The sequence below is a fragment of the Bison bison genome, unplaced genomic scaffold, assembly GCF_000754665.1.
Source record: "Bison bison bison isolate TAMUID 2011002044 unplaced genomic scaffold, Bison_UMD1.0 scf7180017864466, whole genome shotgun sequence".
Classification (NCBI taxonomy): domain Eukaryota; kingdom Metazoa; phylum Chordata; class Mammalia; order Artiodactyla; family Bovidae; genus Bison; species Bison bison.
The window spans coordinates 10,155,884-10,171,520 of NW_011495027.1; the positions used below are offsets into that span (position 1 = coordinate 10,155,884).

General features: G+C 37.7%; 1 protein-coding gene across 12 annotated transcripts in view; it reads left to right on the plus strand.

The window, feature by feature from the left end:
* Nucleotides 1-70: 70 nt before the first annotated feature.
* The window catches only part of RPAP2 (RNA polymerase II associated protein 2), a 127,401-nt gene continuing 111,834 nt past the window's right edge, over nt 71-15,637 (plus strand). For 6 of the 12 annotated variants that reach the window (XM_010860441.1, XM_010860443.1, XM_010860440.1 and 3 more), the window contains exons 1-5: nt 96-649; nt 5,736-5,850; nt 11,014-11,112; nt 11,320-11,385; nt 13,357-13,445. In XM_010860441.1, the coding sequence (XP_010858743.1) occupies nt 597-649; nt 5,736-5,850; nt 11,014-11,112; nt 11,320-11,385; nt 13,357-13,445 (422 nt within the window). In that variant the 5' untranslated portion in view covers nt 96-596. Of the gene's footprint in view, nt 650-5,735; nt 5,851-11,013; nt 11,113-11,319; nt 11,386-13,356; nt 13,446-15,637 lie in introns of all 12 variants that reach the window. The other 6 variants (XM_010860447.1, XM_010860449.1, XM_010860448.1 and 3 more) reach the window with 4 other exon arrangements.

The window sequence follows — 15,637 nt, forward strand, 5'->3', positions numbered from 1 at the left end:
CTACCGCCGAACTCTCGCCTTCTGGAAAAGACCTTCGTCCGAATCCCCATCTGTTGACGCTAGTCTTCCAAGATTTCCCCCAAAATGGGCTGGCTGTGCTCCAGGCTCTAAGGGAAAGGGCAGGAGAGGTCCTGAGAGCCTACAATCGGGGTCGTCTGAGTGGGCAGGTGACCAGGAGGGCGTTGGAAGGCCGAGTGCAGCCGGCCTTCACCCTAGCACTGGTCCTCCTTGCAGGTGGGCTGCCCCTATGGTGCCCTGGATCTCTTGAGGGGGGTCGCACCCCTCTTTACCAGAGAACGAACATTGAGGGGGACAGAGAGAGGTTGCCCCTAGATCTCAGGCTTTCAGGAGTGCTTAATTATGCGACTAGGATAATGAGAAAATGCAGTCCTGAAAGAGGTACATTTTAAACAAGAAAAATAATTAGCTTGCAAAACCAAATTGGATTCCCTTCTCATTTCATTTGATTTTCACACAGAGTTGGAAGTGAAATGTGTGGAGAAGAAGAAAGGATGGTCTACAGTTTATTTGGGCAAGAATCTGTCCTGTAACCTGGTGTTCGTGTACACTTGACCTACTGTTTTTTGTTTCTTTTAATGGTAGGTACTAAGCAGACAAGTGCCTTGAACCAAGAAGATGCTTCTCAAAGGTACGAGAACTGCAGACAGCTGCTTTCAGTTATCTGTTAATCACATACTAATTGAACCATTTGTAAAAAGTGTAATAGGTACTACCTCAGAGAAGATTATTTAGAGAGAAGGGGAAGATCTGAGAAGTACTGTAAACTCTCACATAGACTGTTATTTCCCCTACTCTTCCATGCCTTAAGAAAACCAAGTTGACACTTTCAGATTGCTGGTGAATGTATGACTGTCTGTAGAAAAATGTCAGTGGTAATAAACATTCCTGAATTAACTAGGAACCTTTTTTTCATCTCTTCAGATACTTTCCTTTTTGTTTTATATGCCAGACTCCAAGAAACTTTTTGTTGTTTTTCTTTGTTTACATCATGTCCATATTTTCAGCAGAAAGTTGTTCTATACTATTCAATGAGCATCTCCTAAAAAGGCAACCTTTATCTCCTGGGACAAAATTCTTAGAATAGATGTCATCTTTGAGGATGATGTAACTATATATAAGTTATGATTTTATGAAGTATTGGCTTTAGTTCATTCATTCAAGAATTATTTACTGAATGTAAGATATGCTATATCTGTGTTAGTCTCTGTGGATAAGACTTTTTTTAATTTTAATTGAACTCTAGTTGATTTATATTAGTTTCAGATGTACAATATAGAGATTAAATATTTTTATAGATTATATTCTAAGTTATTACAAAATAATAACTAAATTTCCCTGCTATACAATACTTCCTTGTTGCTCATTTATTGTATACATAGTTTGTATCTCTTAATCCCATACCCCACTCTTGCCCTTCCCCCTGCTGTTTCCCCACTGGTAACCACTGATTTGTCCTCTATATAAGTGATCTCAGAATATTTGTCTTTCTCTGAGTTACATCACTAAGCATAATATCCTCTAGGTACATCCATGTTGTCGCAAATTGCAGAATTCCATTCTTTTTTATGGCTGAATAGTATTACGTGGCATGTGTAAACCACATCATCTTTATCCATTCGTCTGTTGATGGACACTTGTATTGCTTCTGTATCTTGGCAATTATAAATTATGCTCCTGTGAACACTGAGGTGCATGTGTCTTTTCAAACTAGTGTTGTAATTTTCTTCACATGTATACCCAGGAGTGAAGTTGCTGGATCATATGGTAGTTCTGGTTTTTTAGGGAACCTCTATACTGTTTTCTGAAGTGGCTGCACCAATTTACATTCCCACCAACAGGAGGATTCCCTTTTCTCCACATCCTCCTCAACATTTGTTATTTGTAGACTTAAATGAGCCTTTTTGACAGATGTGAGGTGGTATGTCATTTTGTGGTTTTGATTTGCATTTCTCTGATGATTAGCGATGTTGAGCATTTTTTGACGTGCCTGTTGGCCATCTATACATCCTTGGGAAAGTGTCCTGTTTCTTCTACCCAGGTTTTAATTGGATTTTTTTTTGATATTGAGTTGTGTGAACTGTTTATATATTTTGGATATTAACCTCTAATTGGTCATATCATTTGCAAATATTTTCTCCCCATCAGTAGATTGTCTTCATTTTGTTGATGGTTTCCTTTTGTTTGCAAAAGTTTTTAAGTATAATTAGGTCCTTCCTGTTTGTTTATATTTGCTCATTCCCTTCACCTTCGAAGACAGATTTTTAAAAATTGCTAAGATTTATGTCAAAGGCTGTTTTGCCTGTGTTCTCTTTGGGGAGTTTTTCAGTTTCAGAGACCCTGAGGATATGATTTTGAACAGTACAGACACAGTTCCTATCTAGTAGAACAGAGAAATACCAATTAAATTATCACAAATAAATACATAATTGCAAATGAAAAGACTGTGATGGAACTAAAAACAGAAGAGGTTGGCAGGAAGGGTGGTATGTGTTCAGAGAAAAACTTCTCTGAAAAAGTAATAATTAAACTGACTGGAAATATTGTAAAGTAATTAGCCTCTAATTAAAATATGTAAATTTAAATTAAAAAAAACCAAACTGATTGGAAGGCTAGGTGGGCATTTACCAGACAGAGTAGTGAGGAGAGACCTCCAGCTAGAAGCACCAATATATGTGACAAGAAAAAGCTTGATCATTTAAAGAAAGGAGAGATACCCAAGGTCGTGTGAAGCATTCTGAGCAAAGGAAGAAAGGAGTGTAGGAATAAGTTAGAGGCAGGGTTGCATTCAAACAGTACCAGTAGGCTAGGGTAAGAAATTCAGATTTTCTAAGTGCAAACAAAACTTCAAGTGATAAAGTAATAGAATTTAAGTTTCAAAAGTGTTAAGGTGTTAGGGATAATGATCATTTGGGAGTAGAGAAATCAGATGAATTTGAGATCTGTTTTCCTATGGAGCAGAATGACTATACTTGGCTTTAGAAAATAATACAACAGTAAAGTTTAGTTAATAATGATAATATGCAGGTCTCTTCAGTGTGGATCTGACTACATGCCTAAGGAGATTCTCTTTTATTCTAAGTACTACGTGAAGAATATAGATAAGCTGAAATGTATTTCAAGCATCACCTAGGATGATTTGCTTGAAATTTGCTTGTAGGTGATGATCATCACCCAGGATGGTCCTTGAGGGTAACCGCCTAGGTGTTGAGAGAAGTGATCCTTCATGAATTTATTCCTACTGAAAAATACTTCTACGTTCAATCCAGCTGAATAGTATTAAGCCAGAAATTATAAAGAGCTTTGTGAAAATATAAAACAATTCTGTAACTCACATTGAAGTTTTCATTTAAAAATATGTTAATGTATAATGGATATATTACTATTAAATGAGTTCATGAGTGCTTGAAATTTTTCTCACCTTTAATCCCAGTATGGTAACTATCAACAAATACAATCTGCATAAGCAAAAACTAAGATTATAAAGGACCACTGATGCCCAGAAGTTTGAGAACCACTGCTGTAGACCACACCATGTGTCGTCATGAGGGATAGAAGGGAGCTCTGAGACAGGGCTGTCCATGGGAAACAGCTGTAGATATTCATCAGTTCAGAGGAGTCTGCTGTTCCTGCAAGTTGAGGTAATTCCTTAAGTCAGCAACTCCTAATGCACATTCTAGTCTGATCTTAGTAAATGACATAGCTTTTATTGCTAAGTAGCAAAATGAGGAAAATAATGTTTTTCATAAAGCTAAGTATATTCAGTACAAAGAACTTTGGCACTACACAGAAAACTTTTTTCAGTACAAAGAATATTTAATCTGTGTCCATGTCGTTTTTACATTTTTGATGTAAGATTGGTCTTTATGAGATGGTGGGAGAACAGGTGTTAATTACAAGTTTCTTCTTTGTAGGGAAAGAGCAGATTAACCAAAGTGGTGGTGGTCAGGCTGTCTTGCCCCAGGGCATCTCGCTCTGACCCCAGGTTTTGTAAATACATGGTCATGTAACAGCTGAGATAACTTAGAGCTCCGCGCATGCATGTTACGATGTACCCACTTGGCCACGGGCCACTTGTTCTGTAAACATATGAGCTCCACCTAAAGAGCTTTTTGGCTGCGTTAGGGCTGTGTCCACTGGATTAGTCATGAGAGGAGAGAATACAGTGTATCTGCTGCTACAGCTGTTGCAGTCAGGAGAGAATAAATGTGTCTTCACTTACTATGACTCCTTGAGTTTTCTTCCAGGTTCCCTGCTAGCGCCTTGCCTACCCTGGGTTTAGTGAACAGTGTGAACAGTGGGACATTCTTGTTTTAATGTCCTTATTTGTCCCTAGCTGGCAGTCTTCTGTCAATTCTCCAAATTGTTTTTGTAAAACATATTGCTCCAGGCAAGAAATTAGATGCTAAAGTCTTGGCAGTCAATAAAGGTAGGGAGAAAAGGTGAATATATTCTCAGTTCAGTTCAGTCACTGAATCGTGTCTGACTCTTTGAAACCCCATGGACTGCAGCATGCTAGGCTTCCCTGTCCATCACCAACTCCCAGAGCTTGCTCAAACTCATGTCCATTGAGTCGATGATGCCATCCAACCATCTCATCCTCTGATGTCCCCTTCTCCTCCTGCCTTCAATCTTTCCCAGCATCAGGGTCTTTTCCAATGAGTCCATTCTTCACATCCTGTGGCCAAAGTATTGGAGCTTCAGCATCAGTCCTTGCAATGAATATTCAGGACTGAGTACATTCTAGGTCCAGATATGAGAGCAGTCAAGGTCCAGGATGGCAGCAGAGTTGTTCTGGTGGGCCAGTAGAAACTAGTGTAGCAAACAAGTCACCAAGATAGTTGGTATCTTTGTTCCCATGGTACTGGTTCTCAACCCTGTTATACACTAGGTTTATCTGGAGCACTTTTAAGAAAACACCATTAATTAGAGCCCATCCTCAAAGATTCTTATTTAGTTAGCCTGCAATGGGACCTGAGCATGGTATCTTTTTTAAAAAAGGTCTCATCAGATGATCCCTAAACTGCAGCTGGAATTGAGGACACTGTGTTAGGACCATTTTTTGATCAGATAGCCTCTGCTTTTATATGTGTGGGGCCCACAGAGGCTGACAGATCTTCACTGGTGCCTCCTAGATTGTTGTTTTCCTGAACCGTATAGTCATACCAGTATAGTTATTTAGTAAGACTTTACAACAAAATTAAGTAAATACTTCTTTGTGAATATGACCGTCTTGTTAAACCAGGCTGGCCATTTAGTTAACATTTGAGAATTAGCACAAAGAATTTGTATTTAGAGAACAACCAAAATCATATTTTTCTTCTCCATTCCCTTCTGATTTCTAATGATTTCAAGGGAAAAGCCTCCATTTTTAGGTAAAAGCTCAGAGAAATGATAGAGAATGATAAATTATCATTTCAATAATGATAGAGACTTAACTGGCAAAAAAAGATTTCCTCCCATTTTCTTTTCTGTAGGATACTCTAAATTCTTCCTTGTTCTCTGAGCCCTGGAAGTCAAATAATCCTGTTATGACAGACGTCAATAACAAGTACCTTGTTTCCCTTTTGAAAAATACTGGATCAAAAGGAACAGCATTTAAAAATATACATTTAACCTTAATAGCAAAATAGTACATTGTTAGTGTTTAATTTTAAAATGTAGAAAATTGGCTATGTTAAAACTTAAGTTAAATACCATTTTTTTTTTAATTTCAGGAAAGCAGAACTAGAAGCAGCTGTGAGAAAGAAGATTGAGTTTGAGAGAAAAGCTTTACATATTGTGGAACAGCTTTTAGAAGAGAATATTTCAGAAGAATTCCTAAGGGAGTGTGTATGTATTGATAAATTATTACTTCTATATTATGTTGTTGTTTTGTTCAGTGGCTAAGTCAGTCATGTTGGAGTCTTTGCGACCCCATGTTCTACAGCACTCCAGGCTCCCCTATCCTTCACTATCTCCTGGAGTTTGCTCAAACTCATGTCCATTGAGTCGATGATACTGTCTAACCAACTCATCCTCTGCCCTCCTCTTTTTGTTTTGCCTTCCATCTTTCATAGTGTCAGGGTCTCTTATAATGAATCGGCCCTTCACTTCAGGTGGACAAAGTATTAGAGCTTTAGCATCAGTCCTTCCAGTGAATACTCAGGGTTGATTTCCTTTAGGATTGACTGGTTCATCTCCTTGCAGTCCAAGGGACCCTCGGAGTCTTCTCCAGCACCAGAATTCGGAAGCATCAGTTATATGGCACTCAACTTTCTTTATGGTCCAACTCTCACATCCATACATGACTACTGGAAAAACCATAGCTTTGACTATATATGGACCTTTGTTGGCATTGTGGTGTCTCTGCTTTTTAATAATGCTGTCTAGGTTTGTCATAGCTTTTCTTCCAAGGAGCAAGCATCTGAATTTCATGGCTGCAGTCACCATCTTCAGTGATTCTAGAACCCAAGAAGATAAAATCTGCCACTGTTGCCATGTTTTCCCTATCTGTTTGCCATGAAGTGATGGGACCAGATGCCATTATCTTAGTTTTTTGAATGTTGAGTTTTAAACCAGCTTTTTCACTCTCCTCCCTCACCCTCATCAAGCGGTTCTTTAGTTCCTCTTTGCTTTCTGGCATTAGGGTGGTATCATCTGCATATCTGAGATTATTGACATTTCTCCCAGCAGTGTTGCTTCCAACTTGTGATTCGTCCAGCCCGGCATTTTGCATGATGTGTTCTGCATATGTTAATTAAGCAGAGTGACAATATACTGCCTGAACATAACTCCTTTCCCAGGTTTGAGCCAGTCCATTGGTTCCGTGTTTGGTTCCAACTACTGCTTCTTGACCTGCATACACATGTTTCTCAGGAGGCAGGTAAGGTGGTCTGATATTCCCATCTCTTGGGAGAATCTCTTGAAGAATTTTCCACAGTTTGTTGTGATCCACACAGTCAAAAGCTTTATTGTAGTCAATGCAGCAGAAGTAGATGTTTTTCTGGAATTCTCTTGCCTTTTCTGTGATCCAGTGTATGTTGGCAGTTTGATCTTTGTTCCTCTGCCTTTTCTAAACCCAGCTTTTACATCTGGAAATTATCATTTCATGTACTGTTGAAGCCTGATTTGAAGGATTTTGAGTATTACCTTGCAAGGATGTGAAATAAGCACAATTGTATGTTAGTTTGAATATTCTTTGGCATTGCCCTTCTATGGGATTGGAATGAAAATTGACTTTTTCCAGTCCTGTGGCCACTGCTGAATTTTCCAAATTTGCTGACATATTGAGTGCAGCACTTTAACAGCATCATCTTTTAGGATTTGAAATAGCTGGAATTCCATCACTTCCACTTGATTTGTTTGTAGTAATGCTTCCTAAGGCCCACTTCACTTCACACTCTAGGATGTCAGGCTCTAGGTGAGTGACCACACCATCGTGATTATCTGGATCATTAAGACCTTTTTTTATACAGTTCTGTGTATTCTTGCCACCTCTTTTTAACCTTTTCTATTTCTGTTAGGTCTTTGCTGTGTCTCTCCTTTATTGTGCTCATCTTTGCATGAAGTGTTCCCTTGGTATCTCCAGTTTTCCTGAAGAGATCTCTAATCTTTCCCATTCCCATTTTCCTCTAATTCTTTGCATTGTTCATTTAAGAAAGCTTTCTTATTTGCTGTTCTCTGGAACTCTGCCTTCAGTTGGGTGTGTCTTTCCCTTTCTCCTTTGCCTTTTGCTTCACTTCTTTTCTCAGCTGTTTGTGAGGCCTCCTAAGACAACTGCTTTGCCTTCTTGGCATTTCTTTTTCTTTAGGAGGGTTTTGGTCACTGTCTTCTGGACAGTGTTACAAACCTCTGTCCATAGTTCTTCAGATACCCTTATCAGATCTAATCCATTGAATCTATTTGTCACTTCCACTGTATAATCATAAGGGATTTGATTTAGGTCATACCTGAATGGCCAAGTGGTTTTCCTTGCTTTCTTCAGTTTAAGTCTGAATTTTGTAATAAGGAGTTCATGATCTGAGCCACAGTCAGCTCCCGGTCTTGTTTTTGCTGACTGTATAGAGCTTCTCCATCTTTGGCAGCAAAGAATATCATCATTCTGATTTCAGTATTGAGTATCTGGTGATGTCCACATGTAGAGCCATCTCTTGTGTTTTGGAAGAGGATATTTGCTATGACCAGTGTGTTCTCTGGACAAAACTCTGTGAGCTTTTGCCCTGCTTCAGTTTGTACTGCAGGGCCAAATTTGCTAGATATTTCAGGTATCTCTTGACTTCCTGCTTTTGCATTCGAATCCCCTATGATGAAAAGGACATAGTTTTTTGGTGTTAGTTTTAGAATGTCTTGTAGGTCTTTATAGAACATTCAACTTCAGTGTCAGTGGTTGGGGCATAGACTTGGATTACTGTGTTGTTGAATGATTTGTCTTGGAAACAAACCGAGATCATTCTCTCATTTTTGAGATTGCACCCAAGTACTACATTTCAGACTCTCTTGTTGACTGTGAGGGCTACTCCATTTCTTCTAAGGGATTCTTGCCCACCATAGTAGACATAATGGTCATCTTAATTAAATTCACCCATTCCTGTCCATCATCACCTGTCCATGATTCCTAAGATGTCAGTGTTCACTCTTGCCATCTCCTGGTTGACCACATCTAATTTGCCTTGATTCATGGACCTAACATTCCAGGTTCTTATGCATTATTGTTCTGTACAGCATCAGACTATAGACCACCAGACACATCCACAACTAGGAGACATTTCCACCTCAGTCCACTCTCTTCATTCTTTCTGGAACTGTTTCTCCAGTAATATATTGGACACCTACTGACCTTAGGGGCTCATCTTTCAGTGTCATACCTTTTTGCCTTTTCATACTGTTCATGGGGTTCTCAAGGCAAGAACGCTGAAGTGGTTTGCCACCAGCTTCCCTGGTGGCTCAGATGGTGAAGAAACTGTCGACAATGCAGAAGACCTCAGTTTGATCCCTGGGTAGGGAAGATCCCCTGAAGAAGGAAATGACTACCCACTCCAGTATATTTTCCTGGATAATCCCATGGACAGAAGAGCCTATTGGGCTGTAGTTCATGGGGTTGCAAAGAATCAGACATGACTGAGAGACTAACACTTCTATAGTATAAAGTCTTTAAATCGGTATAACATGAAACTTCCTTGCATTATTAAAATCTTTGAATTTGTTGTCAGTCACACGCTATATAATTTGTGCATTTAAAGATAACCAACTATTACTATTATGCATTCTTTGTTTTATAATGACTTTAAAATGTACTTGAGAGAGGTAACATGCACGTTTTATCCCTTAATAGTAGTTCTTTTAACCAGTCTGCTAATCTCACTTGATTTTCATTGCTTTGCACTGCTGATTGCCATGTCCTTTTTTCATAGGCTGTATGTTGTCCTGTTTTAGTAATAGAAAATCATTATTTCTGTTAATGTAACTTCATTCATTTTGATATTTTAAAAACATGAGATATAGACCCCCTAGGGTTTAATCAACACATAATGAGAATTATCATTTGCATTAAAAATTTTTTTGTTCTCATTAATGGCTTTATTGCATTAAAAACTTGAAATGTGTGTTATATCCTCATAATCCTTATGAGAAAAAAGAAATGGAAAGTTAAAGCTAGAGTTTTTATTGTAGAAATAATTCTTGGTGTGGCTCAGAGATTTTCCTAAACAAGAGAAATATAAATATGACAATATTTAAATTGATGCAGGTAACTGCATCAGAATCTCCATACTCGATGACTCTAAAGACAAACCAGAAATGCTGCTTTGTCTCAAGAACTGAGGTTTGTTTGTTTGTTGTTTTTTTATTGAAGTTCCGTTAGTATACAATGTAATGTTAGTTTCTGGTATACAGCCAAGTGTTCCATTACACTTGTGTGTGTGTGCACATGCATGCTTAGTCACTCAATCATCTCTGACTCTGCTGTGGTTCTCTGTGCTATACAGCAGGGCCTTGTTTATTTTTTATATAATATATATATATTTCATTTATATCTGTAATTAGCACCCTTTCTAACCACCCACTGCCACTCTTCCCATCATTACTGCTTTCCCCAATTCCATACTCCATTCCGCTAAGCTGTTGCCTAACTCATGGAGAACACAGCAGACACCTGGATTTTTTTCTCTACTGCACTCCCTTGCTCACCCTGTCACTTAGCTTACTTAGCCTCGCCTTTACTCCTCCTCATCAGAAGAGGGGACATTCTTCTTTGCCTTGACCCATCCTTCCACCTATTTGCTCAACTTCATCTTCTTCCTCCTCTTCTGAGACTTTCTTCATCACTCTATCTCTTGGCTTTAAACATTCCCCTCTAGCCTACTGACATAGCCAACCCATCATTCTGGGTGGTAGATCTGAGATTATTTGAACAAGAAAATGTCAAAGAAAAATATTTGGTGTTAGCTTATAACTGTCACCTCACTGTTGTGTTTTTTCAGAAGATGGAAGATTTTGCACAAAAATTTGTTCAGGAGTCACAATGACACCTTTAATATACTTTGTTTATAAGACTGTGCTTTCAGAAATAGGTAAAATTGTATATAATTTTATTTTTATTTTTGAGTAACACTTTTAAAAATAAAAAATATACTATTAATATTTTCCTTTGATATAGTAATCAGAATAGCATCACCTCTTCCTCTTGCCTCAGAATTATTTCATGAATTGTATAATCTACAAAGATGTATAGTTTACTATGGCAGAAATTTTGGGGGTTTTATGGGTTTGTGTTTTTTAAATAATAACTTACATTTCCTAAGTACTTAGAATGTGTCTAGAGGCACTTTTCTAAGTGCTTTTCCTTTATTTTCTCCTCTGATTCTATCAAATCTATGAGATAGGTACATCAAACCTATAAGATTGGTACTTTTACGATCCCTGTGTTTTCATATAAGATCAATGAGGCCTAAAGAGCTGATAAATAAACTTTTTGAATAATCTGGTCAAGTAAGTGCCCCTCTCATTTCGTTGCAGGGGAAGTTCATCACACCTGCTCACTATAGTGATGTTGTGGATGAGCGTTCTATTATCAAACTCTGTGGCTATCCTTTATGTCAGAACAAGCTAGGAATTGTAAGTAACTTTTTTTTCTTGAACATGTAGACTTTTAACTTTCGTATTTACCAAAATACCATGTAAAAAGAACAATAAATAAAACCGAGGTCATGAACTAATGATGTGGGTTAGCCAAAGATACAATATGTAGATGACTTAATGTTAACCATAAAGTTCATGTTTATTACTTGAATTCTATCATACACTATACTTTCTTTTCTTTAGGTACCAAAACAGAAATACAAAATTTCTACCAAAACTAATAAAGTCTATGATATTACTGAAAGAAAGGTAAGTTTAAAGATTATCATCACTGTGGGAGTTAATATTTAATATTATATTAAATGGAATTCTAAAAATATCTGTTTAAAATCTTGCCTTTTAGAAAATGACTATGTTAAAAGTTTTTCGTTTATAAATATTTATAGCATTCAAAAATTTCTTTGCTTACACTTTAGTTAGTATGTGAACATTTAAAAATTGCATATTGGCATGAATTCAGGTGAGTGAATCATAGAACAGAATAGAGAGCCAGAAACAGACTTCTACTACTTATGTGGGCACTGAACATAAGACATCAGGAGTATTTTAGATCAGTGGAGAAAGGATGGGTTTTTTAATAAATTATATAAGCCCAATTATCCATACAGAAAAAATGATAGCTATTAGAGTGTGTATACAAAGATCAATTTTAGGTAGATTAAGAACCTAAATGTAAAAAAATATGTTTTTAGAACTTGGAGAGAGTTTATTAAATAAGATAGAAAATTATAGACCATAGAGGAAAAACTGATAAATTTTTCTACATTAAAATAGACAACATTGCTCATTAGAAGTTCTAAAGCAAGAGTGAAAAGATAAGCTACAAATCAGGAGTTACATTTCTCACACATAACTGACCACAGATTCATACTTCTGGTCAAATAAATATTGATACAACCTTTCTCAGAAACTGTTTGGCAAAACCAAATTAAAGTCAAATTTACACATTCTTTGAGACCATTCTGTTCTTTGGTATAAACTCTTTCTTATTTAACCTGTGTACACAAGTACATATGTGTATCAATGTTCCTTGTGCTTAGTTGCTCAGACGTGTCCGACTCTTTTGCGACCTCGCGGACTGTAGCCTGCTGCTTGGTTGCTCAGATGTGTATGACTCTTTTGTGTCCCCATGGACTGTAACCTGCCAGGCTCCTCTGTCCATGGGGTTTTCCAGGCAAGAATATGGGGGAAGGTTGCCATTCATCCTCCAGGGGATCTTCCTGACCCAGGGATGGAACCTGGGTCTCCTGTATTGCAGGCAGATTCTTTACCATCAGAACTACCAGGGAAGCCCATGAATGTTCCTAGTAGGATAAACAAAATATGGTGCATATTCAGTACATAAAATAGAATGTTATTTAGCCTTCAGAAGGAAAGAAATTCTGACACAGCTACAACTGAATGAAGACATTGTTCTAAGTGAGATAAGCCAGTACAAAAGGAAAAATAGTCTATGATTCTACTTATGTAACATAATTGAGAGTAGTCAAATTTATGGAGACAGAAAGTAGAATGGTTTTTGTCACAGGAGGTGGAAATGGGGAGTTACAGTTTAATCGGTGTGAAGTCTCAGTTTTGTAAGATGAAAAGATTTCTGGAGATGGATGATGGTGATAGTTGCAAAATAGTAAGAGGTACTTAAAGCCACTGACCTGAACACTTAAAAATGTGTAAGATGATGAATTTTGTGTATCATCCCACAATTTTTTTAATGTAAAAATTGTAATTAAAAAAGGTTCATGTAACATGGTAATGATAACAAAAAATAGCAACTCATTGTTCTTAAACGGTAACTAAAAGGTAGTAATACTTAGGCAATGGAATGTAATACACAGTGTAAATGCATACGCTATGGCTACATAAATGACTCTGGAAAACATGATGTGGAACAGAATACAAGAATACATAATATTATTCCATTTAGACAAAGTTTAAAAATAGGCAAAACCAAATGTCAGTAGCAAGACTGAAAGAAAGCAAAGGAATGAGTAATAGAATTTATGATAGTGGTTATCTCTGGGGAATGTGGAAACTGATGCGATTGGGGAGGAACACAGAAAAGCCTTCAAAGGTACTAAATCTTATTTCTTAACTTGAGTGGTCAATTCTTGGATTTTTTTTTTCTGTGAACTACATATTTATGTTTTATATTCTCTTCTGTACATAAATTGTATTTCAAATAAGAACAATAAGTTGCTGGTTTTAAAATGTTCTTTTCAGTGTTTTTGCAGCAATTTTTGTTATAAAGCATCTAAGTTTTTTGAAGCACAAATTCCTAAAAGTCCAGTGTGGATTCGCGAGGAAGAAAGGTAATTTAAATCATTATGTATATATTTGTTCATATATTTCTTTATAGTTTTTGAGATATGTAAAGAGTAGGTTAGTTTTCTTTGGAATGCATTTATTACATACATTTTCATTGTGGGGAAATGGTTATATTTCAAGCAGAACTTTTAAGGATTTTACACTTAAAATCAGAAAGTACATACAGATGTTACTTGTTTTCTGTTTTAGCTTTAAGAACAAAATGAACTTTGCTTCCTGCTCTGATGGTTATTTCTATTAATCCTAATAATATAATAATCCTGGGATGAGAATTTTAAATTTTTCCAGAAGGTACAGGATCTTAGATCCAACTGAACTTACTTTGTTAGGAAGCTGTATGTGCATGCCATGTGCTAAGTCGCTTCAGTTGTGTCTAACTCATTGTAACCCCATGATTGTAGCCTAACAGGCTCCTCCATCCATGGGATTTTCCAGGCAAGAATTTTAGAGTGGGTTGCCATGCCCTCCTCCAGGGGATCTCCCCAACCCAGGGATCAAACCCATGTCTCTGTCTGCTGCATTGGTAGAAGTGTTCTTTACCACTCGTACCACCTAGAGAACTGTATCTTGCTGTTCTGTTACTAAGTCACGTCCGACTCTCTGCAGTGCCATGGACTGCTTCCCTGTCCTTCACTCTTTTCCAGAGTTTGCTCAATGCCCATTGAGTGGGTGATGCTCTCCAACCATCTCGTCTTCTGCCACTCTCTTCTCCTTTCGCCTTCAGTCTTTCGCAGCATCAGGGTCTTTTACAACAAGTTGGCTCTTCAAATCAGGTGGCCAAAGTATTGAAGCTTCAGCATCAGTCTTTCCAATGAATTTTCAGGGTTGATTTCCTTTAGGATTGACCGGTTTAATCTCCTTTGCACTCCAAGGGACTCTTGAGTCTTCTTCAGCACCACAGTTCGAAAGTCCAGTTCTTTGGTACTCAGCCTTCTTTATGGTCCAGCTCTCACATCTGTACATGACTATGGGAAAAACAATAGCTTTGACTAGACAGACCTTTGTTGGCAAAGTGGTGTCTCTGCTCTTTAATATGCTGTCTAGGTTGGACATAGCTTTTCTTCCAAGGAGCGAGCGTCTTTTAATTTCACGGCTGCAGTCACCATCTGCAGTGATTTTGGAGCTCAAGAAAATAAAATCTGCCAGTGCTTCCACTTTTTTCCCATCTATTTGCCTTGAAGTGATGGGACTGGATGCCGTGATCTTTGTTTTTTGAACGCTGAGTTTTCAGCCAGCTTTTTCACTCTCCAGTTTCATCCCCATCAAGAGGCTTTTTAGTTCCTCTACACTTTTTACCATTAGAGTTGTGTCATCTCTATATCTGAGGTTGTTGATATATCTCCTGTCAGTCTTGATTCCAGCTTGTGATTCATCCATCCTGGCATTTTGCATGATGTACTCTGCATATAAACTAAATTAAGCAGAGTGAGAATATACAGACTAGTCGTACCCCTTTCCCAGTTTGGAACCAGTCAGTTGTTCCATGTAAGGTTCTAACCATTGCTTCTTGACCCACATACAGGTTTCTAAAGTAAGGTGGTTTGGTATTTCCATCTCTGAAAGAATTTTCCAATTTGTTGTGATCCATACAGTCAAAGGCTTTAGCATAGTCAGTGAATCAGAAGTAGATGTTTTTCTGGAATTGCCTTGCTTTCTCTGTCATCCAAAGGATCTTGGTAATTTGATTTCTGGTTCCTCTGCCTTTTTTAAACACAGCATGTACATCTGAAAGTTCTCAGTTCACCACTGCTGAAGCCTAGCTTGAAGGATTTTGAGCATAACTGTGTTAGCATGCAAAATGAGCAAAATTGTATGGTATTTTGAACATTCTTTGGCATTACCCTTTTTTGGGATTGGAGTGAAAACTGACCTTTTCCAGTAGTGTGCCCATTGCTGAGTTTTCCAAATTTGCTGACATACTGAGTGTAGCACTTTGACAGCATCATCTTTTAGGGTATAAAATAGCTCACCTGGAATTCCATCACCTCCACTAGCCTTGTTTGTAGTAACGGTTTCTAAGACCCACTTGACTTCAGACTCTAGGTGAGTGACCACTTCATTGTGGTTTTTGGGTCGTTAAGATCTTTTTTGTGTAGTCATTCTGTACATTCTTGCCACCTCTTCTTAATCTCTTCTGCTTCTGTTAGGTCCTTACCATTTCTGTCCTTTACATGCC